The sequence below is a fragment of the Pseudorasbora parva genome, chromosome 12 (genome assembly GCF_024679245.1).
Source record: "Pseudorasbora parva isolate DD20220531a chromosome 12, ASM2467924v1, whole genome shotgun sequence".
In the NCBI taxonomy this organism is placed as follows: Eukaryota; Metazoa; Chordata; class Actinopteri; order Cypriniformes; family Gobionidae; genus Pseudorasbora; species Pseudorasbora parva.
Window position 1 is genome coordinate 30,977,177 of NC_090183.1, and position 24,112 is coordinate 31,001,288.

Here is a 24,112-nt window from a genome sequence, read left to right on the forward strand (position 1 = left end):
CACACTGACTCAGGTCCCCTGTTAGATGGTAAATCATGACGCCTGTGTGTTTGCTGTGACATTTCTTATCATCACAAACACACTGCAAAGATTTAGAGTTTTTACAGCAATACCTGAGTTTATAGGGTTAAATCAAGCAGAAATAGCTCTCTAATGTATTCATGGCAGGTCATTATTGAATAGTGATTACGTTACACACACACTGACTCAGGTCCCCTGTTAGATAGTAAATCACGACGCCTGTGTGTTTGCTGTGACATTTCTTGTTGTCATAAACACACTGCAAAGATTTAGAGGTTTTACAGCAATACCTGAGTTTAAAGGGTAAATCAAGCAGAAATAGCTCTCTAATGTATTAATTGCAGGTCATTATTGAATAGTGATTACGTTACACACACACACTCACTCAGGTCCCCTGTTAGATAGTAAATCACGACGCCTGTGTGTTTGCTGTGACATTTCTTATCATCACAAACACACTGTAAAGATTTAGAGTTTTTACAGCAATACCTGAGTTTAAAGGGTTAAATCAAGCAGAAATAGCTCTCTAATGTATTAATTGCAAGTCATTATTGAATAGTGATTATGTTACACACACACTCACTCAGGTCCCCTGTTAGATAGTAAATCACGACGCCTGTGTGTTTGCTGTGACATTTCTTATCATCACAAACACACTGTAAAGATTTAGAGTTTTTACAGCAATACCTGAGTTTAAAGGGTTAAATCAAGCAGAAAAAGCTCTCTAATGTATTAATTGCAGGTCATTATTGAATAGTGATTATGTTACACACACACTGACTCAGGTCCCCTGTTAGATGGTAAATCACGACGCCTGTGTGTTTGCTGTGACATTTCTTATCATCACAAACACACTGCAAAGATTTAGAGTTTTTACAGCAATACCTGAGTTTATAGGGTTAAATCAAGCAGAAATAGCTCTCTAATGTATTCATGGCAGGTCATTATTGAATAGTGATTACGTTACACACACACTGACTCAGGTCCCCTGTTAGATAGTAAATCACGACGCCTGTGTGTTTGCTGTGACATTTCTTGTTGTCATAAACACACTGCAAAGATTTAGAGGTTTTACAGCAATACCTGAGTTTAAAGGGTAAATCAAGCAGAAATAGCTCTCTAATGTATTAATTGCAGGTCATTATTGAATAGTGATTACGTTACACACACACTGACTCAGGTCCCCTGTTAGATAGTAAATCACGACGCCTGTGTGTTTGCTGTGACATTTCTTATCATCACAAACACACTGTAAAGATTTAGAGTTTTTACAGCAATACCTGAGTTTAAAGGGTTAAATCAAGCAGAAATAGCTCTCTAATGTATTAATTGCAGGTCATTATTGAATAGTGATTATGTTACACACACACTCACTCAGGTCCCCTGTTAGATAGTAAATCACGACGCCTGTGTGTTTGCTGTGACATTTCTTATCATCACAAACACACTGTAAAGATTTAGAGTTTTTACAGCAATACCTGAGTTTAAAGGGTTAAATCAAGCAGAAAAAGCTCTCTAATGTATTAATTGCAGGTCATTATTGAATAGTGATTATGTTACACACACACTGACTCAGGTCCCCTGTTAGATGGTAAATCACGACGCCTGTGTGTTTGCTGTGACATTTCTTATCATCACAAACACACTGCAAAGATTTAGAGTTTTTACAGCAATACCTGAGTTTATAGGGTTAAATCAAGCAGAAATAGCTCTCTAATGTATTCATGGCAGGTCATTATTGAATAGTGATTACGTTACACACACACTGACTCAGGTCCCCTGTTAGATAGTAAATCACGACGCCTGTGTGTTTGCTGTGACATTTCTTGTTGTCATAAACACACTGCAAAGATTTAGAGGTTTTACAGCAATACCTGAGTTTAAAGGGTAAATCAAGCAGAAATAGCTCTCTAATGTATTAATTGCAGGTCATTATTGAATAGTGATTACGTTACACACACACACTCACTCAGGTCCCCTGTTAGATAGTAAATTACGACGCCTGTGTGTTTGCTGTGACATTTCTTATCATCACAAACAAACTGCAAAGATTTAGAGTTTTTACAGCAATACCTGAGTTTAAAGGGTTAAATCAAGCAGAAATAGCTCTCTAATGTATTAATTGCCGGTCATTATTGAATAGTGAATATGTTACACACACACTGACTCAGGTCCCCTGTTAGATAGTAAATCACGACGCCTGTGTGTTTGCTGTGACATTTCTTATCATCATTAACACACTGCAAAGATTTAGAGTTTTTACAGCAATACCTGAGTTTAAAGGGTTAAATCAAGCAGAAATAGCTCTCTAATGTATTAATTGCAGGTCATTATTGAATAGTGATTACGTTACACACACACTCACTCAGGTCCCCTGTTAGATAGTAAATCACGACGCCTGTGTGTTTCTCTCCTCAAACCCCACAACCCCCCACTCACAATTTACATTTCAATAAGGGAGACTTGAAAAACCAGTTTGTGAACCACAGGCCAATAGAGCTCAAACTACCAATGTGGCAGAACCCTTCTCAAATAAACTAGAGAAGATGCTGGGATTTGCCCTGCCAAATTAAACTAAATTACAGTTTTTACAATCGCTAGGCCACGTTTCTCAATACTTTGGTCATTTTCAAAACTTGTTCTCCAAACCAACTTTCTGCTTCACAGCAGTTATTTCACATTCAAAATCCACAAAAACTAACAAAACACTTAATTCATGTCTCAAATCAAGTGCCAATGATCCACAGTTTAGCTTGCACAGACTGAAGTTGTGATCACTCTGTGAAGAGTTTTGAAAAAGTGACCAACATTTGTTTGACAAATTTGAGAGTGCCAGAGACTTTGACTAAGGAGAATATTCTGAGCACACTGTGTGATGTTATTGAGATCTTTTATGAAACTTTTTAGAGGTGACAAAAGTGAGAGTTCCAGAGTATCTAGCTGAAGAAAAAAGTCTGAGCACAGCATGCGATACTGTTGAGATCCCTTCTGAAACTTTAGAGGAGACACATATGAGCAATCCAGTCTCTCTAGCCAAGGAGACAAATCAGAACATAGTATGTGATGTTGTTGAGATCTCTTATGAAACTTTAGTGGAGATAAACATGAGAGAATGTCATTTTTTGTCTCAGGATAAACATGTGAGAAGCAGGAGACTTAGCCTTATGTCTCAATTTGATGTTCACTTGATCTCATTTCTGTCTAGGAGAAAGATGTGAGTTAAGAAGGAGATCTCAGGTTTGATTTTCCTTTCCTCTAGGTTGGCCTTTGGTTCACAAACTGGGTTTTTAGGGCCCTATAAAATCCGTTTTATTTTTTCCCAAATTCCGTTTTTTCCGTTTTAATTTTTGCAGATTCCTTTTTTTCCGTTAAAATGTTTGGTAATTCAGTTTTTTTACCCTTTACTGTAATTTTGGTGAAAAAAGAGTTTGCTTTTAATGTTAATATAATACAACATAAAACAAAAAATAGGAATGACCTTAAATTTATCGAGGTAACAAACATCACATTTACTTTTTAGGACAAATATGATATTTGACATAACACTGCACTTCAAATACTTCAAATATTAATGGTTATTAGCTTTAAACTTTCCGGTAAAATAAATTATAATAGTTTATATAAGTTAAAATGAAAGTGCTCCATTAGCTTTTTCTTTCAAGTAATTTTTTTTAAAAAGAACTAAAAAAAAAAAAAATCATAAGAATCATATTTTACAGTACTCTTAAGTACTATTAAGTAAAACATTTAAATTTGAAAATTAACATTAAAAAAAACATTGCACCATGAAATCATGTAGTGAATTGTTCTGTGTGTTTAACAATCACCATAATGATATCCAGAGCTGTGAAAAATAAAAATACACGAAAACACAACACTGCCTGAAGTTTTTTTCCCCAACTTCAAAGGCCCCTTTAAATGATTAAAACTAGATGCTTAATTTTAACTTTAAGGTTACTTATCATGTAAACTACCCATATAGAGCATGTTAAATGCATGTTTGGAACAGACTAACAGAGGGGAAAACGGTCGCATTTGCAGCAGATATGCATTGCTGCCTAATGTGCACATTATAAATCAAAGCACGAGATGACAGGTGTCGAGCAGAACACCGGAAAATCTGACAGAATGGACAATATTTGTCTGTCTGTGCAATACACGAGCGCGGCTCCCGCTCTCCATACGGAAAGCTTCTGCACCGCCTGCGCGTGCAGTGTGAAACCGCCGTTAGCGTCGAGTTTCTTAACTTATTCGCTGCCGAAAGCAGAGCCGTGGAGACCAACTTCGCCATACTTTCATTGTTTTGAAGGGCGAGCTGAAATGACGGGAGGGGTTGTGTCGCGAAGATTTGCTTCCACCGGTCTGCACTTTCCTCAGACATACGTTCTTAACCCACACGACACAGAATTTCATTACAAATATGTAAAACTCCGGGGAAATCTGCGTTTACACCAGATTCCGCGTTTATATGCAGATTCCGCGTTAATATGCCAATTCCGCGATTCCGTCCGCGATTCCGTGATCGCGGAAATTATAGGGCCCTAGGTTTTCAAGTCTTCCCTTATTTATTATTATTAAAATGTAAATTGTGTGGGGGGTTGTGTGGATCTACTGTGTTTGTGGGCCCAGTTTACAGCAGTTAGTTCACCTACAAATGAAAATTAGCCCATGATTTACTCACCCTCAAGTCATCCCAAGTGTATATGACATTCTTTTTTCAAATGAATAAAATCTGAGTTATTTAAATTTATATTAAAAAAGTCCTGGCTCTTCCCAGCTTTAAAATGCCAGTGCCTTGTCGGTCCATAAAAGTGCATCTAACCATCATATAACTGATCCACACAGTAACTGATCCATAGACTAAAATACTAGCTTTCGGTTTTCAGTGCCACACGAATCACATTGCGCTTAAAGGACAACTCCGGTGAGAAATGACCCTAGGGGTAATTAACAGATGGTTATCGAGTAGATCGTTCTCTGGGATGCGGTTTCATGAAAATCGAATTTAAAGAGTTTTATCTCTAAACACAGATTAGCTTATAATGTTTGTCTATGGGGCATGGAATAAGTGAAATTAAATCGCTAGTTAATACCACTAACAAGGCTCAAAATAACCTCACACTAACAAGGCAGCATAATGAGGATCCCTACATGCAAACCGCAGCATTGAGAACTTGTTAGAGTACAAACGGTTTAATAAGAAGATACTTTATAAAGACAGTACATTACACGTTTACAGACTGCAGCCATCTTGGAAAACAGTCTCGACTAGTCGAGCCACGAACGTTGTGCTAAGTGAGCTGATCGATAGGAATTAAGTTTGTGAAATCTAATTACATGGACTTTTTTTTCTTTTTTTTTTCTCTACTGCGTTCAGTGCTTTCTTCCGGAAACAATGGCCCATATGAGATTCCAAGTCACAGTTCATCACTTAGCACAGCGTTCGTCACTCAAATCTGTTTTTAGAGATAAAACTCTTTACACTTGATTTCCATGAAAACGCATCCCAGAGAACGATCTACTCGGTAACCATCTGTTAATTACCCCGAGGGTCATTTCTCACCGGAGTTGTCCTTTAAAGAGTAACCCTTCTTCACCCATGAATCCTTGACGTATGTGCACTGACAAACACTGAAGAGAGAAGCTAGAGCTAAACAAAACTTAGCGTCAGGGGTTACTCTTTTCATAATAACACTAAAACACAATTTCTTTCAATAAAAATAGTTTGTTTAGTCTATAAAGTTTAAAATATGGACATTGTTCTTACACAAACGTGCCACTTTGCTTCAGAAGGCTCTTCATTACTCACGTGCTATATGGGTGAACACCTAAAGCACACGCCCCAAAAGCTGTATCTCTGACAGTCCACGAATGCTAAACTAAAATGCTAAAATTAATACAAAATTATTTAAAAAAAAATAGGAAGTATCCCAGTAAACATAGTTGCTTATGTCATAGTAGGTTCAGTTAAGTGAACATACACTTTGAGAAAAAGTAACTTTAAAATTATTAACTTATAAAAAAAAAATATATATATATATATATATATATATATATATATATATATATATATATATATATATATATATATATATATATATATATATATATTTTTTTTTTTTTTTTTTTTTTTTTTTTACAGTGAGGACAATACAGTGTTATATTACAACTACTGACAGACCGTCCTGAAAAGCACTGTTTATTTCATTTGTATCATATCTTTTGTATTTATTTGTGCTTTCACTTGTAATGTGTTTGGGCTGGTGGTTTAGATGTGCTCTTGAAATTGGAATAGAGAATAGTGTGTGTGTTGAGTTTGCTGCTCAACCCCCCACCAGTAATTTACATTTCAATGCATGAAGACTCTCACAGGTGATACAAAGAAGCTCACTACTGTTACCTGTGTCCTAGACCAAATACACTGCCAAAAATAAATTGAAATTACATGATGAAATGAAATTACAATCGCTAGGACATATTTCCCAATATTTAGGAGAACTGAGTGAGGAGTTTATAAATTTGCTAACCAACTTTCAGCTTCACAGCAGTTAATTTTACTTTTACAAATCAACTCATTCTTACAGAGCACGGCACAGGTTTACATCAACACTAACATCAGGAACATTATACAATTAAAATGTCTTTACAAAACTAGAATGACACTCGCTGCTGCTTATAATTCACTGCATGCTTCCATTACAGTACAACATTATTCCTAAGTTTCCTCTTTTGAATGGATGGTAATGGCCTAACTCTTGTGTTGGTGTTCAGTTTCATCAAAGTTGCTTTGATAGTGTTTGATTTTTTTAGCAGTATAAATTGCATTACAGTATTACTGCATACATGTTGTAAATTGCTGTCTCATTCAGTTTTGTATTATGTTATTGTTTTGTCCATAAGTTTAACAATTTTGAAAACAGCATGTAAGGATGTGCGAATTGGCCTGTAGAACAAAGATTTGATTGTGTTTGTGTCAAAGTGAGAAAAGATTTCAGGTAAATTGAAAGATGTTGCCATTGAATGCATTTTTTGCTAAAGCAATGTTGATCCACAGTTAAGCTGTGATATAAAATGTTCTTTTACAAAACATTTCTCAATAATAAACACACTTTTTCAACTCTTCACACAGTGATCACAACTTCAGTCTGTGCAAGCTAAACTGTGGATCATTGGCACTTGATTTGAGACATGAATTAAGTGTTTTGTTAGTTTTTGTGGATTTTGAATGTGAAATAACTGCTGTGAAGCAGAAAGTTGGTTTGGAGAACAAGTTTTGAAAATGACCAAAGTATTGAGAAATGTGGCCTAGCGATTGTAAAAAACTGTAATTTAGTTTAATTTGGCAGGGCAAATCCCAGCATCTTCTCTAGTTTATTTGAGAAGGGTTCTGCCACATTGGTAGTTTGAGCTCTATTGGCCTGTGGTTCACAAACTGGTTTTTCAAGTCTCCCTTATTGAAATGTAAATTGTGAGTGGGGGGTTCTGGGGTTTGAGGAGAGAAACACACAGGCGTCGTGATTTACTATCTAACAGGGGACCTGAGTGAGTGTGTGTGTAACGTAATCACTATTCAATAATGACCTGCAATTAATACATTAGAGAGCTATTTCTGCTTGATTTAACCCTTTAAACTCAGGTATTGCTGTAAAACCTCTAAATCTTTACAGTGTGTTTGTGATTATAAGAAATGTCACAGCAAACACACAGGCGTCGTGATTTACTATCTAACAGGGGACCTGAGTCAGTGTGTGTGTAACGTAATTACTATTCAATAATGACCGGCAATTAATACATTAGAGAGCTATTTCTGCTTGATTTAACCCTTTAAACTCAGGTATTGCTGTAAAAACTCTAAATCTTTACAGTGTGTTTATGATGATAAGAAATGTCACAGCAAACACACAGGCGTCGTGATTTACTATCTAACAGGGGACCTGAGTCAGTGTGTGTGTAACGTAATCACTATTCAAAAATGACCTGCCATGAATACATTAGAGAGCTATTTCTGCTTGATTTAACTCTTTAAACTCAGGTATTGCTGTAAAAACTCTAAATCTTTGCAGTGTGTTTATGATGATAAGAAATGTCACAGCAAACATACAGGCGTCGTGATTTACTATCTAACAGGGGACCTGAGTCAGTGTGTGTGTAACGTAATCACTATTCAATAATGACCTGCAATTAATACATTAGAGAGCTTTCTGCTTGATTTAACCCTTTAAACTCAGGTATTGCTGTAAAAACTCTAAATCTTTGCAGTGTGTTTGTGATGATAAGAAATGTCACAGCAAACACACAGGCGTCGTGATTTACTATCTAACAGGGGACCTGAGTGAGTGTGTGTGTAACGTAATCACTATTCAATAATGACCTGCCATGAATACATTAGAGAGCTATCTCTGCTTGATTTAACTCTTTAAACTCAGGTATTGGTGTAAAAACTCTAAATCTTTGCAGTGTGTTTATGATGATAAGAAATGTCACAGCAAACACACAGGCGTCGTGATTTACTATCTAACAGGGGACCTGAGTCAGTGTGTGTGTAACGTAATCACTATTCAATAATGACCTGCAATTAATACATTAGAGAGCTATTTCTGCTTGATTTAACCCTTTAAACTCAGGTATTGCTGTAAAAACTCTAAATCTTTGCAGTGTGTTTGTGATGATAAGAAATGTCACAGCAAACACACAGGCGTCGTGATTTACTATCTAACAGGGGACCTGAGTCAGTGTGTGTGTAACGTAGTCACTATTCAATAATGACCTGCAATTAATACATTAGAGAGCTATTTCTGCTTGATTTAACCCTTTAAACTCAGTTATTGCTGTAAAAACTCTAAATCTTTGCAGTGTGTTTATGATGATAAGAAATGTCACAGCAAACACACAGGCGTCGTGATTTACTATCTAACAGGGGACCTGAGTCAGTGTGTGTGTAACATATTCACTATTCAATAATGACCTGCATTTAATACATTAGAGAGCTATTTCTGCTTGATTTAACCCTTTAAACTCAGTTATTGCTGTAAAAACTCTAAATCTTTACAGTGTGTTTGTGATGATAAGAAATGTCACAGCAAACACACAGGTGTCGTGATTTACTATCTAACAGGGGACCTGAGTCAGTGTGTGTGTGTAACATAATCACTATTCAATAATGACCTGCAATTAATACATTAGAGAGCTATTTCTGCTTGATTTAACCCTTTAAGCTCAGGTATTGCTGTAAAAACTCTAAATCTTTACAGAGTGTTTGTGATGATAAGAAATGTCACAGCAAACACACAGGCGTCGTGATTTACTATCTAACAGGGGACCTGAGTCAGTGTGTGTGTGTATTGTAATCCCTATTCAATAACGTAAATACATTGGTGTACCTGACAATAATCTTAAATGAGAGATGTGGACTGATCATATACTGTAATTATGAGGACACAACAGAGAATGAATTTCTTAAAGAAATGACTTTTCTGTAATGTATTAGGTGTTATGTCTAAGGTATATTGTGTTTGTGTGTGTGTGTGTGTGTGCCTATTGTGATACCAGATGCCTGTGTAAACAAGTGAACTTATTTTAATGTGTTGACTAACATACTAAAGCACAAGAAGACTTGTGGACTAACTAAGTGTAGTGTGTTACTTGATATTACATCTTGTAACTTTATACTTTATTGCGACTGTGTAATAAATATATTTAAAAATAAATTAAAGTATTAAAGTATATTTTAGGTTACAATAAATACTTCTCAGTACATTCAAAAGAACACAGTTATTATAAAAAGACATATTATTACTTGACACATTATATAGTCTGTACGAAGCTTAACTGCATTTATGTTATTTATTTGTAAAGACATGTAATGGTGGAGATGGCATATATATATGCCAAATGCATATATATATATATATATATATATATATATATATATATATATATATATATATATATATATATATTTATATTTATATTTATATTTATATTTATATATATATATATATATATATATATATATATATATATATATATATATATATATATATATATATATATATATATATATATATATATATATATATATATATATATATATATATATATATATATATATATATATATATATATATATATATATATATATATATATATATATATATATATATATATATATCTGTTGGATAGGTAGACATCGTTCAGGTCCCCTCTTGGCATATTTTTTAAAAAATAAAAAAATGCTTATTTGAAGTTATATTATGAATAAGGACCTTAAAAGAAAATTTTGTATGTGATTTTTGTTTCTTCAAAATGACTAGAAACACAGGTCCCCTCTTGGATAGTGTAGAGTGATAGTCCCCTCTTGGTAATATAGACGTGTATGTGTGTGTGTGTGTGTGTGCGCGCACACTACTATGCCGGAGGGTAGGTTTACACCATCACTCTCTGACTTCGTTCTGTATTACTCCCACTGAAAATGAAACAAGCGTACTCAGAGTCTGCCCCATCTTTTAGATATGCCTGCATGGTTGCTCAAAAGCGTTGGCTGACTTTGTAAGGACAAACCGAATTATGTAAGCACCCTCACTGAGTAATGCTGCATCATGTTTCTGATGCCTAAGAATTCTTGCAGACAACTTATTTCCTTAAATGTATTGACTGAATAATATTTAAGGATATACACTGCAAAGAAAACACTTTATTTTTCCACTAAAAATATAAACTAACAACATTTGCTTAAGAAGAGAAGCATATATCTTAAGAATATATCTTGAAATAAATGTCTTTTTCTTACCTTTTTGGCAACTTTGCCCCTCACAATTGTAGATATGAATTATGTATACATATCGTTTTCGGATCAAATGTAGCTTCTTATAACTAAATTCATGTTATTTTGAGAATATTTAGATATTTTTACTGGAAATTACAAAAATACATGCTAAGAAATAATGTTGCACTGCATATTTATTTATTGTTTAATTTGTAGGATTTCAAGAAGTACTGTATATCTATGATCTAATATTTGACCAAATATATTTGTCTGTGGTTCATGCCTTCGATATGCAAACTAGTTTAAAAACAAATAACAAATCATTCACTTCATAATGTCTTTATTAGTTCCATGATTGGTCACATAGAGTGGTAAGTCTAAATGCGGTTTAATTATCAACCTAATAATTACATTTTCTGACTTCAGATATGCTGGCACTGTTATGCAAGTTGCTTAAAGAAATCTCAAGATCTGCTTATTTTTAATATTAGTTATGGGATGCAGTGAACGAAAATCAAGACAATGACTCTTGGAGTTATATTATATTTTGAATTGGGTCAGTGTGTCTTCAAACCTTATAATGCTAAGTCCTTTTGGATGTGCCATATGGCATATTCAACAATTATGCAATAGCCATTCTAAAAAATCAATGGGCTATTATGGCAAATAAGCTTTTCTGGAAAGTCCCTTTGTCATGGGGTGCCCTTAACAATGCCAAAGTCGGCTTCCCTCTTTCCTGGATAAAATCCATTTGATTGTGAAATCAGGCATGCTTTTGTTTGATATCCTTAATTTAATCAACAAACCCATCCAAGCTATTAAATCCATTTTTCAAATACCATGTTATCCAAAACTCCAGAAGTTTTATGATGCATGACCTGAGAGAGTAGAGAAATCGAATTCATTTCAAGCTTTAAATTTAACATGAAACAACAAAGTATTGCTTCCTAAGACATAATTTTATTTAGTAGAAGAAAAGTTCAATGAGCCATTTTTCTCATAAATGTGGCTCCATTTAGTGTTTTTGAGTAGTGTTGAGTGTCTAAGTCTCTTTTTAAGAACATGCCTTAAGCACCGGTGCCAATCTGGCTGGCCAGGAGCCAGTGTGCCCTCTTCCAGGAATGTGATTGGCTGTCTGCTAGGCTCCCCTTCCCCCGGTGGTGTCGTGCTGAGTCCAGATGGACTCGGCCAAGTTCCCAGCCGTGGCCTACAGCCCATGACGCTGGCCTTTATTGAACAGGGGTCAGTCTCCATCGGTAATCTCCAGGAGGCAGCACAGGGTGGGACCGTCCGGCCCCAGACTGGGGACATGGGTGTCTGTGTCTGTGCATGTATTACTAAGGGCATGCATATAACTTGCCGATAGAAGCCCTCTTATATCAATGGTCAGTGAGTCTCAGGCCAAGGTCAAAGTACTGATCCGTTTTCTGATCGGCAGATTGTCAGACATTCACCACTCGACCCCCTTTCACCCGCTACTCATAACCTTTGACCTCTTAGCACTTATCTTCTATAAGCACTATGGCCAGAAGCATCTTAACCAGCCAACACCTTAATGGCTTTGTTCATGCTCATAATTCATGCAGGATATCCAGTTGGTCTGTGTGTTTGCTGGAGGGGGGAGCAGCTTTTAGGCTGTAATCATTGAATGTGCTGTGACAGGTAAGATTTACTGAGTGTATTGCTGGACTGGCCTATCTGCAAGCTGACACCCTTGACACAAAATTATGACTTACTATTACTAATGTGTACATTTTAGAAATATTATCAAAGGATGAAGAAAGCTAATTATATAATAATAAGATTTATAGGAAGAGTATGTGTTAATGTTTGCTAGTTGTGATTTGTTGCATGACACAAATATAATATAATATAATTAAATATACAATAAAATAAAATAAAATAGAATAGAATGAATGAATAAATGAATGAATGAATGAATGAATAGATAAATAAATACAATTAGTGCTGGTGGAAAATGAATCGAGATAAAAGTTTTTGTTTACATAATATGTGTGTGTACTTTGTATAATTATTATGTATAAATACACTCACATGCATGTAACATAAGTAACACTTTACAATAATGTTTTATTAGTTAACATGAAATAAGAATAAACATTACTTCTACAGTATTTATTAATCTTAGTTAATGTATATTTCAAAGTTCACTAATACATTATTCAAATTAAAAGTTGTATTTGTTTACAGCAGTTAATGCACTGTGAACAAACAATGCATGTTTTATTGAGTAACACTAACAAAGATACACTGTAACAAATGCTGTATTGTACAGACCCCGCCTAAAGGGACAGTGGAAGCTTGTTTCCGCTACTGTATAAACAAAATTAAAAGGTAATTGCGATCTTAAAATTCCCCCCTCAGAGTTGTGTAATATTAAGTTGCAATTGTGAGTTATAAAGTCAGAATTAAGGGATATGAAAACGCAATTGCGAGAGAAAATAGTCAGAATAAATATAAATAATCATAGAAATGTGAGATATAACCTATAAGAGTTTATACTTGTTCATTTGGCTGATGAAGACAAATATTCATTGTGTGTTAGGGACTTGGGGATAAAATGCTCATATCTTTCCAGTGCCACCAGGGTCCACTTTAGCTTAAATAAGTCTGAAACACAGATGCCAGCCTCTTTGCTGTGGGAAACCCCATCTCAAAGGAGCTCATCAGTATGTTGGAAGCTGTCGGAAATAACTGCATTATCCTTGTGGGTGCTCATAGACAATGGACTCGAGGGCAATGTTAGGCTAGCACTTAACTCCTGCTGAGCTGACCAGGTCATGGGTTTTGAGTTATGTGCCCCAATGTTCATTTTTGCTGTTTGAGTTAGACCTATATTATTAGAACCATTTTGCTGTTTGAGTTAGACCTATATTATTAGAACCTAGAATGTTTAGCCGATTATTCCCTGCTGGTGAATGTCCATCAACACCCCAAATGCTTGCACAGCTCCCAATGCGTTCTATAGCTCATCCTGGGTCGACATTTGCATTCAGTAACATTAGGCAGTTTTGATTTATATGATGTTTAATGTTGATGATAGCGTTATTTTACATGTGCTTCTGCTTTAAAATGATATTGCTTGTTTCTGCTGCTTTTCCTGTGATTCGATCAGGAGATTCAGTACTTTTTCAACAGTGAAAACAGGAGACAAGGCGGGAAAAGAGTTTTCACACAGGATTTCATGGCGTTGTTTGACAGTACCTTTTTGCGACTTTGGCTCTTCAACCAACTATAGTGAAATATCAAATGGTGGAATGGGCTAGAGGTTATGAGCATCTTGGACTTATTATTTATAATGTTGCATTTCAATACTATTTACAATTAAAAATTCTTCCTTCTGATACTAAAATAAACGTAAAAACAATTGGTATAGGCATTCTTTTATTCCCATTGCTGTAAGGCTTTAAGCTTGTTAGATGTGTGTTTTTTTATGATATGGTTACAAATGTTATGCTGTGCCAAAAATTGCCCTTTGGGCTTATAATAAACTTTGAACATTTGAAAAAGCCTACTGAAAATAACTTATCAATATCTTAGTATATATGGGGAGTTTGAATGTTATGTTGAGCCTTTGAATCTCTCTCTCTCTCTCTCTCCTCTCTCTCTCTCTCTCTCGTCTCTCTCTCTCTCTCTCTCTCTCCTCTCTCTCTCTCTCTCTCTCTCTCTCTCTCTCTCTCTCTCTCTCTCTCTCTCTCTCTCTCTCTCTCTCTCTCTCTCTCTCTCTCTCTCTCTCTCTCTCTCTCTCTTCTCTCATCTCTCTCTCTCTCTCTCTCTCTCTCTCTCTCTCTCTCTCTCTCTCTCTCTCTCTCTCTCTCTATCTCTCTCTCTCTCTCTCTCTCTCTCTCTCTCAGAGACCCAAAACATGGAGGAGTGTGGACATCAGCTGAAAAGAATTCTTGATTCCCCAGTGTCCCTCAGGCTAACCACCAGCTCCTGGTTCATCTGACCCGACACCTAAGCAAGGTGGCCGACAGTCGGGGAGCAGCTCAGGCAAGCCCCAGGCTTCTGGCTCTGGCCTACAGCGAGGCCATCTTCAAAAACAACCACTTCAGGTACTGTAAATAACTTGTAGTCCACTGAAATCTAAAAGTCTTTAAGATACACTACCATTAAACATTCGGCATCCCTCAAAGGCAACATTCATTTATTTGATCAATACAGTAAACAGTAATATCATTACATATTCTTTTTTGTTTTATGTAATAAAAATTTGTTTCACTTCCCCTATGGCAAAACTGAATTTTCAGTAGCCATTACTCCAGTCTTCAGTATCACAATCCTCCGGAAATAATTCTAATACACTGAATTGGTCCTAAAGAAACATTTCTCCATATTATCAAAGTATAAAAACATTTGTGTTGCTCAATTTTTATTTTGTGTGAAGACAATCCTACATTTTATTCATGATGCCCTGATGAATAGATTGCTCAAACGATTGTGCATTTATATATAGAAATATTTTTGTGACATTTATAAAATTTTATTTTATTTATAGCAATTTATGTTACAAGATAAATTACTGTGACTTGGGTCTATGTTAAAAGTCATTACTTTTCTGGACCAACCGCATTACAATTGAAATGTGTTTGAGACTGAAAAATAATGTATTATTATGTTCAATTTTGTGGTTGCTCTTGCGGAAAAAAACACTCCTATAAAAATGACTAAAGACGTACATGCTCACATTTACACATACATGTGCTCACATGTTCTTTGTTTCAGCAGAAAGCCAAGTTTAACATATGCCGAAGCCTATCTTTATTCCCCTAGTTTAATTAAAGTGGAGCAGAAAGAGATGAGGGAGCTGTTATTTCTGATCTGTCCCTCAGCCCACTGTAAGACAGCCCTTAATGGCTGCAGCTCCAGTACAATCTCCTGAGAGGAACAACACATAACATACAACAGATGGGATGCTTATTAAAATGTGTTGCACTATGTTACAATACCTTGTACTTGCCATTTGAAGTGTACTGAATGTTGATAACTCACTATTTATGTAACCTGACTGTTATTATGTACTCAACCTCTGTATCAGACTATAATACATGATTATATTATTGACTGTGTAACCGATTTTTTCATATTTCCTTGCCACGGGTTAAAAAAATCATTGTGATCCCCCTCATTCTTGACTGTGGAAAAGAGGTTGCAAAGGCACCCCATAGAGACCACTAAAAGTTACTGTGGCGGAACCATGGTAAAGTGTAAGGAGGAAATACTGTACTAGTGCTGCAAAATAAATCATATAAATAATCAGATTAATGAATTATGCTTGATGCAATTAAATAAGCATATGGTTTGCAGCAATCAAAATGTTATATTGACATGTTTTTTTCTATGTGTATTTTGTTTTAGTACACATATTATTACTTATTCTATGAGTACAGTTTGTTCAAAATATAAATACTAGTTGCTTTTTCACACATTCCTATAATTGTTTGGATAAATGTGTTTGTTTAATTAATTATAATCAGTTTTTATCTCAAAAAGTATGTCAATAATAATAATTATATCAGTAGTGTTTTTGTCATAAATATGAATCCTTGGATAATACTATTCAGCATATGATCAACACAAGATAAAAAGTCACAGTAAATAAGTATTGTATAATGTTACAAAATATTTATATTTTAATAAAAGCTTTTCCTTTAAACTTTTTCTATTAATGAAACCTAAGAAAAAGGATTTCTGCAAAATTATTCAGCAGCACAGCTATTAAATTTTGTGAGCAACAAATCAGCATATTAAAATGAGTTCTGAAGGATCATGTGACACTGAAGACTGAAGTATTGATGTTGACAATGATGATAAAATATAATTTAAATATATTAAAATAGAAAAATAATTTGTAATAATATTTCATAATAGTGACTGCATTTTTGTTCAAATAAATGCGTCTGTGGTGAGCATGAGAGTCTAAAAAATAATCTTATTAACTGTAAAAATTTGAACGAAATGCATACAGTGGTACTGAATAAAGAACACGTTCATATAGTATGGTGCTTTCTTTTAGGGAAACTGTATCAGCATGGTACATTCTAAATAATATGGTAATTTCATGGTACTTTTTGGCTGGTATAACTAGCCAGTATTATGCTGCGAAATAGCAGGTGACATCACACCCTCTATAAAGTTCCCTCCTGAATGAAGGACTTTAGTGCACATAATAAAGAGTAGTGTCTAAATGAGTCACTGCTAACTCAGTCAGCACATTGTAGTCCATTAAGTCGCCTTGCTCTTATTCGATTGTGAGATGCTTTCCTTTCCCTCTGCCAAGACACTCCAGTGGGACTTTCCCTTCTGTTAGCGGCCTGTCAATTGTCTTATGGCTGTGGGGCAGTTCAGGCAGTGGGGTGGGAATGGAGGAGGGAGAGAGAATGCATTATGCCTCAAACAGTCATTTTTGGTTAGTCATCAGCTTCACTCACTACCTGAGGTCATTGAGGCACCACAAGACCTGGATCTGAATACATCAGCAAATAAACATTCATCTCTAAAAATCCAATAGAGTTCTGACCATAAATAAGCTGTCACCCCGCTTCGCCAAGTAGATCAGCTGCTGCAACTAATGACATGACCTATGTGTGTGGGAGATTATGACGGACTTGCGTTTTGATGTGTGTTGTATGTGGGTGAATGTAACTTTCACTTATTTTTGATCTGAACTTTCCACAGTCCGTGATTAATAGTTGCAAGGGTGAGCGGGGCACAACCTAGTTGTAACACACTTGTTTTAAATACTTCCACACACGCTAGCATGACACAACTTAGTATTGATATGGAAATACACTATATAGAGAAATTCAGAAATCTGAATTAAAAAGTGTTGAACTGATTTGAAATATCAGTTTTGGATAAATACTCTGAACCCTAGATTTACATCAACTCAGAAAGTCAATAAGCGTTATTGATTAGAGGTATGCTCTCCCCTAATTCAGAGCATTTGTTTAGGTCAAACGACACTTTTAGTCTTAACCATAGTGTGACATTATGTACTTATGTACTCTCTCTCTCTTTCTCTCTCTCTCCATCTCTCTCTCCAGTGCCGATGTAAACCCAGAACACCATGTGAAGATTCTTGAGGCACTTATCATGGTTGGAGGCCTAGTAGAGATACAAGCTGCTCCAGGTAGGCCTTCAGAGGGTTTCTGCATTTTCTTATCTTCTGTAGATTTGCCTTTGATAAACTTTTATTTGTGTACCTTGAATTTTAATTACTCACTTTTGGAACTTTGTGATTGTAAGCTTATTGGATCACCACATGCGTTGTTTTATGAGAATCCAGCGAGGTTTTATATTATACATTGATGGATAACTTGTTAGCTTGGTTGTCCTGTTGCTGTTTATCCAAACAGATTCATGCTTTTATGTCGTTGAGGATTGACATTTCTAGAAGTAGATGTAAAGTAGTGTCTTCTGTGTATATAGGCCAATAAATTGTGTGTGAGAGAAAGTGAGGTTGAGAAAAGTGATTAGTTGACGTGGGCTCAGCATATGTACACGATACTTACATCCATAGATTGCTGCTTCTATACTCCACTCATGCCTGACAAAACGTTGTTATGGATATTGTGGCTCGACATGTACATGTATGTACTGTAAGAGTGATTTCAGTACGGTGGTTCAGGCTGCAGGATTGCTGAATGACAAAAAAAAAAAAACGTTATCAGTATAATGGTGTAAAACTGTACATTTCTTGTCTAAAACCACACACTGCTTCTTATACCAACGACAGAAATAAATGTGGATAGGATAGTAAAATATGTGGTACAGCATTGTTAATGTGACTATATTGTATTGTACATTGTAAACTAGTTAGCACATTTGTAATTGAAAGAGTTTAATGACAATATCTGGTTATGGTTACACTTGAAATAGTTACAAAATATACACCATTTACTGTACCCAGCATATATGCAAAATTTGACCTCAGATTAAAAGAAAGGTGGAAGGCAGAGCTCAAATAGATAGAAATAGCGAATCCTCCAAGAATAGACAAAGAAAATGGAGAAAAGAAAAGGCAGAGCAACAGATACAATCGTCCTTTTCCCTTCCGTCACGGTGTGACTGAAACCCAAAGAGACATTCAAACTGACCAATCAGCAGATTACAGCTTCCCCTGCCATACTAAAGGTGTGACAATAAGCAAACCCCCAATGCACACATCTTGGCCTACAGGGCCCTGATCACTTATCAGCAATTCTAAGTGGCCTTTTTGGTAAGGAAGGGGGGTTGGAACAAAAAAAGTAAATGTCTTTGTTCATTTTCAACATTACAGTACAATCCAAGCATTGCGTTTCAATCATTGAACTCCCTGTAATAGAATTTAATTAATATTGACTAATATTGAAGTCCTAGGTTATAGGTCAACCTGCATAGGTTAACATTTTTATAATAAAGGAATACAATAAATATGAATTAGACCAGTTGGATGCAATTAAGCAACTAAATTTGAGTAATCTTCAGAAATTGTGAATGATTTCATTTCTGGATTTGCAGTATATTTTTGGTTTTGTTAATCAGCAAGCGTGAGCAAACATAGGTGCACAACAAAGCTGACAAATACTTCATAGTATTACATAAGTTCTGTTCAATTTCTTCAACACTCAAAGACAGAGCTCAGCATTTAAGTTGGTTAGAAGGTAAATTCATTCAAAGAGGTAATTCAAAACTTTGCTCTACTAAATCTCTGACACAGAGGCTCAGTTTGGGATGAGGAATCAGACTACAACTTAGAGCGAAAAAATGCGCCATCCATGGACACATCCAGAGATTTATGGAGTCTGGTGTGACCTTCTCTTGCTGATGTGTCAACTTTAGCCCCAAGGCAAGACACTGAAAATGATATGGGTGTCATAGTCATAGTCAGACTTTTACCCCTCAACTATATACAGTGGTTTCATTCGATTGGTTGTTATACAATAACGTTCAAAGTTTGAGGTCGGTAGGCCCCACTTGTTCACCAAGTCTGTATTTATTTACAAACTTTTTATTCGTTTAGAAATATAGTAAAAACAGTAACGTAATCGAAATTATGCAATCTATAGAGTCCCTGAAGGAATGTGGTGATGGAAAAAATATGTTTGTAAACATTGTCAAAAGTTCTTTGCCAGCGAACGCATAGTTTCTCAGTTGAATTTTATGCGAAACTTTTATGAAAGAATGCAAAAGCATTTTTCCCCACAAGTCATGCATTTTCCATCAACATGCCTTTTTAGGGGCTCAGTAAAGCACTATTAATCTAGATTTGGTCATCTGAAAAGGCATCTATCTGGGTCAGGGTGAGCCAATCCAATTTTGCTTTGAAAATCCAGCACAAAAGTCAAATGGATTACCTGATCCTGGATAGCAAAACATGGGATTTCCAAATCCAGATCATTATGATCCAGATTCATCTTTTTGAACAACTGGCCCCACGTAATAAATTAAATCCAGATGCATTCGAATGTAACCGACTACCACAACAAGCCTAAACATGTAACCATTAGGAGCTATATATAGGAGAGTTTATTCATATGATGGTAAAGCTGAATATTCAGCAGCCAATACTCCAGTCTTAAGATGTCATATAATCCTTCAGAAATCAGTCTAATATGCTGAATAAGTGCTGAAGAAACATTTCTTCTTATTATTAACATCACTGTCAAAAACAGTGCTGCTTACTATTTTTGTGGAAACCATGGGATTCTTTTTATTCTGAGTAATGGAAAGTTTAAAAGAACAGCATTTATTTCAAATTGATTAGTATAAATGTATTTACTGACATTTTTATCAATATAATGTGTCTGATGAATAAAATAATTACTTTCTTGTCTTACACCTTTTGAAATGTAATGCATTTCTGGTTAAAATAGAAATATTGAAAACAACAGAAATGTTTCATTCATATTATACATGCACAGTAACTACTAGCCCTTAAGCATCCTTTTGAATTTGAATTAACTTCGTAGAGACTGTGAGCGCAGACTCTCCTTCCTAATGGTTTCATTGTGTCTTTTACCAAAGGCTACATTAACAGGGGTCGGAAGGCGCTGAAGGCTGGATGGGTGGCTTATGAGTAGAGTGAACCTCTTCACAGCTCAAAATGTGATTTTTATACAAAACACAAAAGAGCAACCAGAGCAGAAAAATGGGTTAGAACACATCTATTCGCATCATAACCCATCAACTTATGTATGACTTCCTTTTTGGAGGCAGCCAGTAATGTACTTGGAGTGCTTTAGCAAAAAAACTGACCCCTCCTGTGCCTCCAGCTCTCCAGTTTGGCCCTAATGTGTTCCAGCTTGGTAAAGTTTGTTGGCAAAACATTGCGTTTAAAGAGCAATCTTTTGGGGCCACGTCAGGCTCACTCTCTCTTGGATGACTGCACTTGTCAAATGCTGATGGATTCACTGTGGCTGTTAGCATGGACTCTGGAGAAAAAGTGAGAGAGCAAAAGAAACGGAAAGTAGGCAAATACAAGAAAGCTGAGAGAAGAGTATGACAAATACAGTTTAGGAAAGGTCACAGTCACTCTATACTGTAGTTTTTCAGTCACTGTCAGGGACTTCTGTTCTTTTTCTTTATGGAGTGGCAACAGAAGAACTGCAACTTTTAAGGCATTGTAAACATGTGTAGGAGTTATACTTGCTCTGTTCCAAAACCTAGCTTTTTTTATTATGAACACAACAGTTCGTGTCACTTATTATACTGTGAAATGATATTGCAGTTTAAAAGGTGGCTGGCAAGCCAGAATACATTTTTGGGGATGAGTTGATTAACTTTAAAAGTTTGTGGTGTTTTATTTGTAATTTACTTAGGCAAAGTTGTATATAAATTTAATATGGCCAATTTATTGGTTGTAGACCATGGCATGAAAATAATCATCAGCAGAAATTTCATATTGGCACATCCCTAAAATAAATGTGCAATTAATTTAATACTGAACAACATATTAAAGCGATAGTTCATCCAAAAATGAAAATTTTCCCATGATTTACTCACCTTCAAGCCATGGTAAATATGACATTCTTTTTTCAGACAAATCCAATCAGAGTTGTATTAAAAAGCTGATGGCTAATCCAAATTTTATAATATGTTAGTGAATATGTTAGCAGAACGTAAGCAGCACATGTTTTTCCGGTGCATGTTACATGAAAACACATCACTGCCAGAAATGTTTGCCCAAACTTCAAAGGCCATTTAAATGAAGCTAGCGTATCTTAACTTTGAGCTTACATTTATTTATCATGTAAACTAACTATATACAGCATTTTATATGCATATGTTTTTTGCACAGAGGGAAAGACGGTTGCATTTGGAGCAGATATATGCTGCCCACTGCTCATCATAGACAATACACAAGCCACGGTTCAGCTGCTCCTGCTCCCCATATGCACAGCTTCTGCACTGCCACCGCACTGCTTGCGCATGCAATGTGAAACCGGCGTAAGTCATTTGAACCGTGGGAGGCGTTACTTTCTTTGTAAGTTGGATATGGAAGGTGGTTTTGCAGAAGTTTATAAAGTCTTAAAGGAACTGTATGTAAGAAATGTATATCAATGAATCATAAAATGGCCCTGATATGTCACTATCCTGTAAAAAAAAAAAAAAAATTGTTGGTATAAAAAAAGTAAGTAACCTGGTTGGCTTAATATTTTGAGTTCATTGAAATCTAAAAATTTGAGTTGATACAATGAAGGAAATTGGTGTAATAAATAGAAACTCGAAATATTATTGCATCTTCACAATCAGTCTTCACAAATAAAACGCAGACAATTACCCAACATGATTACAAAATCTTTTGATAATTTGAATAATGGTTGTATATTCTCAAAAGTATTTATTGTATTATAATTTTTAATTTCAATGAATTAAAAATTTTAAGGCAACCAGGTAACTTTTTTAAAACAATTTTTACAGTGTAGACATTAATAAATCATGTTCATTTTAGGCCTGTCACGATAACTAATTTTGTTGGACGATAAATCGGCCAAGAAATTATTGTGATAAACGATAATATTGTCTTTCTTAGACCATTTTCATCTAAAATAATGATAATAGCATAATAATGCAGGTACACCTTTTCAAAGATCAATTAACTTATTTCTAAAGAGTATTTAACACTGATAACAAAAACATTTTAAATATCCACTATAATACCATATCCAATAAATAAAATAGATGAAAACTGCAATGAATAGTTGTGTTTTGGGTGCATATTAGGGGCGGCATGGTTCACAAAACCCACGGTTCGGTTCGGATCACAGTTTTAGGGTCATAGTATTAAAAAAAAAAAAAAAAAAAAAAAAAAATATATATATATATATATATATATATATATATATATATATATATATATATATATATAAAATGTAATCATGTACAAACTGAACTTGACCATCTCTGAGGCAAGAGAAAATTATGGCAAAAAAAGGATATTGTGTATTGCTATCTCTACAGAAATTATGTGCCTTTTTAGCACATAAAGATGTAACTGAAGAATTACCTTGCATTTATTAAACTGCCAACTTCAGTGCAGCTGTCTGCACGAGCGCGAGGGTGTGCGCAGCAAAAATGACGTCAATGCGGAGTGCGCAAGACCCCATTTGGCTTGACGGTTTGCACGTCAAATTTGGTAACACTTTGCGCGTGGCTCCACAACCAAAGAAGTGCGGGTTCATGTGAATCTGTCCGAGCATGACGTCTCTCATCACCTAGCTAAGCGTCGAGTATAAACCATTGGTAAAACCTCCCCAAACGGGTGAGGCATGCGCACAGTCAGTGAGAGAGATGAGAAAAACAAACAAGAATGCAAATGGAAATTATTGCGGGCGGAAAAATTATTGAGCTAATTTTTTTTATCGTGCGATTAATTAATTTATTGACTATCGTGACAGGCCTAGGTAATTTCAAATACTTATATCATTGAGACCAGTAGTCCGGCCAGAATATTGTCATTTAAAAGTTGTTGTTGCAGCCCTCAACTGATGTTTTTGGCATGTTGTGTTTTGGCCTGAAGCGCCACCCTCCACTTATCTACCAATCATAAAATCAGTAGTGTTTCGGCATCCAGGTTGCCAGATCTGCTCTATTTACCACAGTTGCAGCTACAAACATTCCTGCTGGATCCTGCAGCCTATCTGGCAACCTCGAGTCAGGGGGGAGGGGGAGAGGGGATACACCGCTCTACAGTCATTTGAAAGTGACTGCAGTACCAGTTTTGGCCACAATCTTACATAAACTTCCTTTAAATATGGATATAACACTATTAGCTGATCAATATGCTAATGTTAAACACTTGTAAAATCTAATCATTAGCAT

The 24,112-nt window shown here is 35.5% G+C and overlaps 1 protein-coding gene across 1 annotated transcript in view; it reads left to right on the plus strand.

Annotated features, from left to right (window-relative positions):
- The window catches only part of pik3r3b (phosphoinositide-3-kinase, regulatory subunit 3b (gamma)), a 216,198-nt gene that overhangs the window by 115,754 nt on the left and 76,332 nt on the right, over positions 1–24,112 (plus strand). Inside the window, 3 exon segments of the mRNA XM_067459846.1 lie at positions 14,662–14,709; positions 14,712–14,862; positions 17,854–17,939. Coding sequence (XP_067315947.1) covers positions 14,662–14,709; positions 14,712–14,862; positions 17,854–17,939 — 285 coding nt within the window.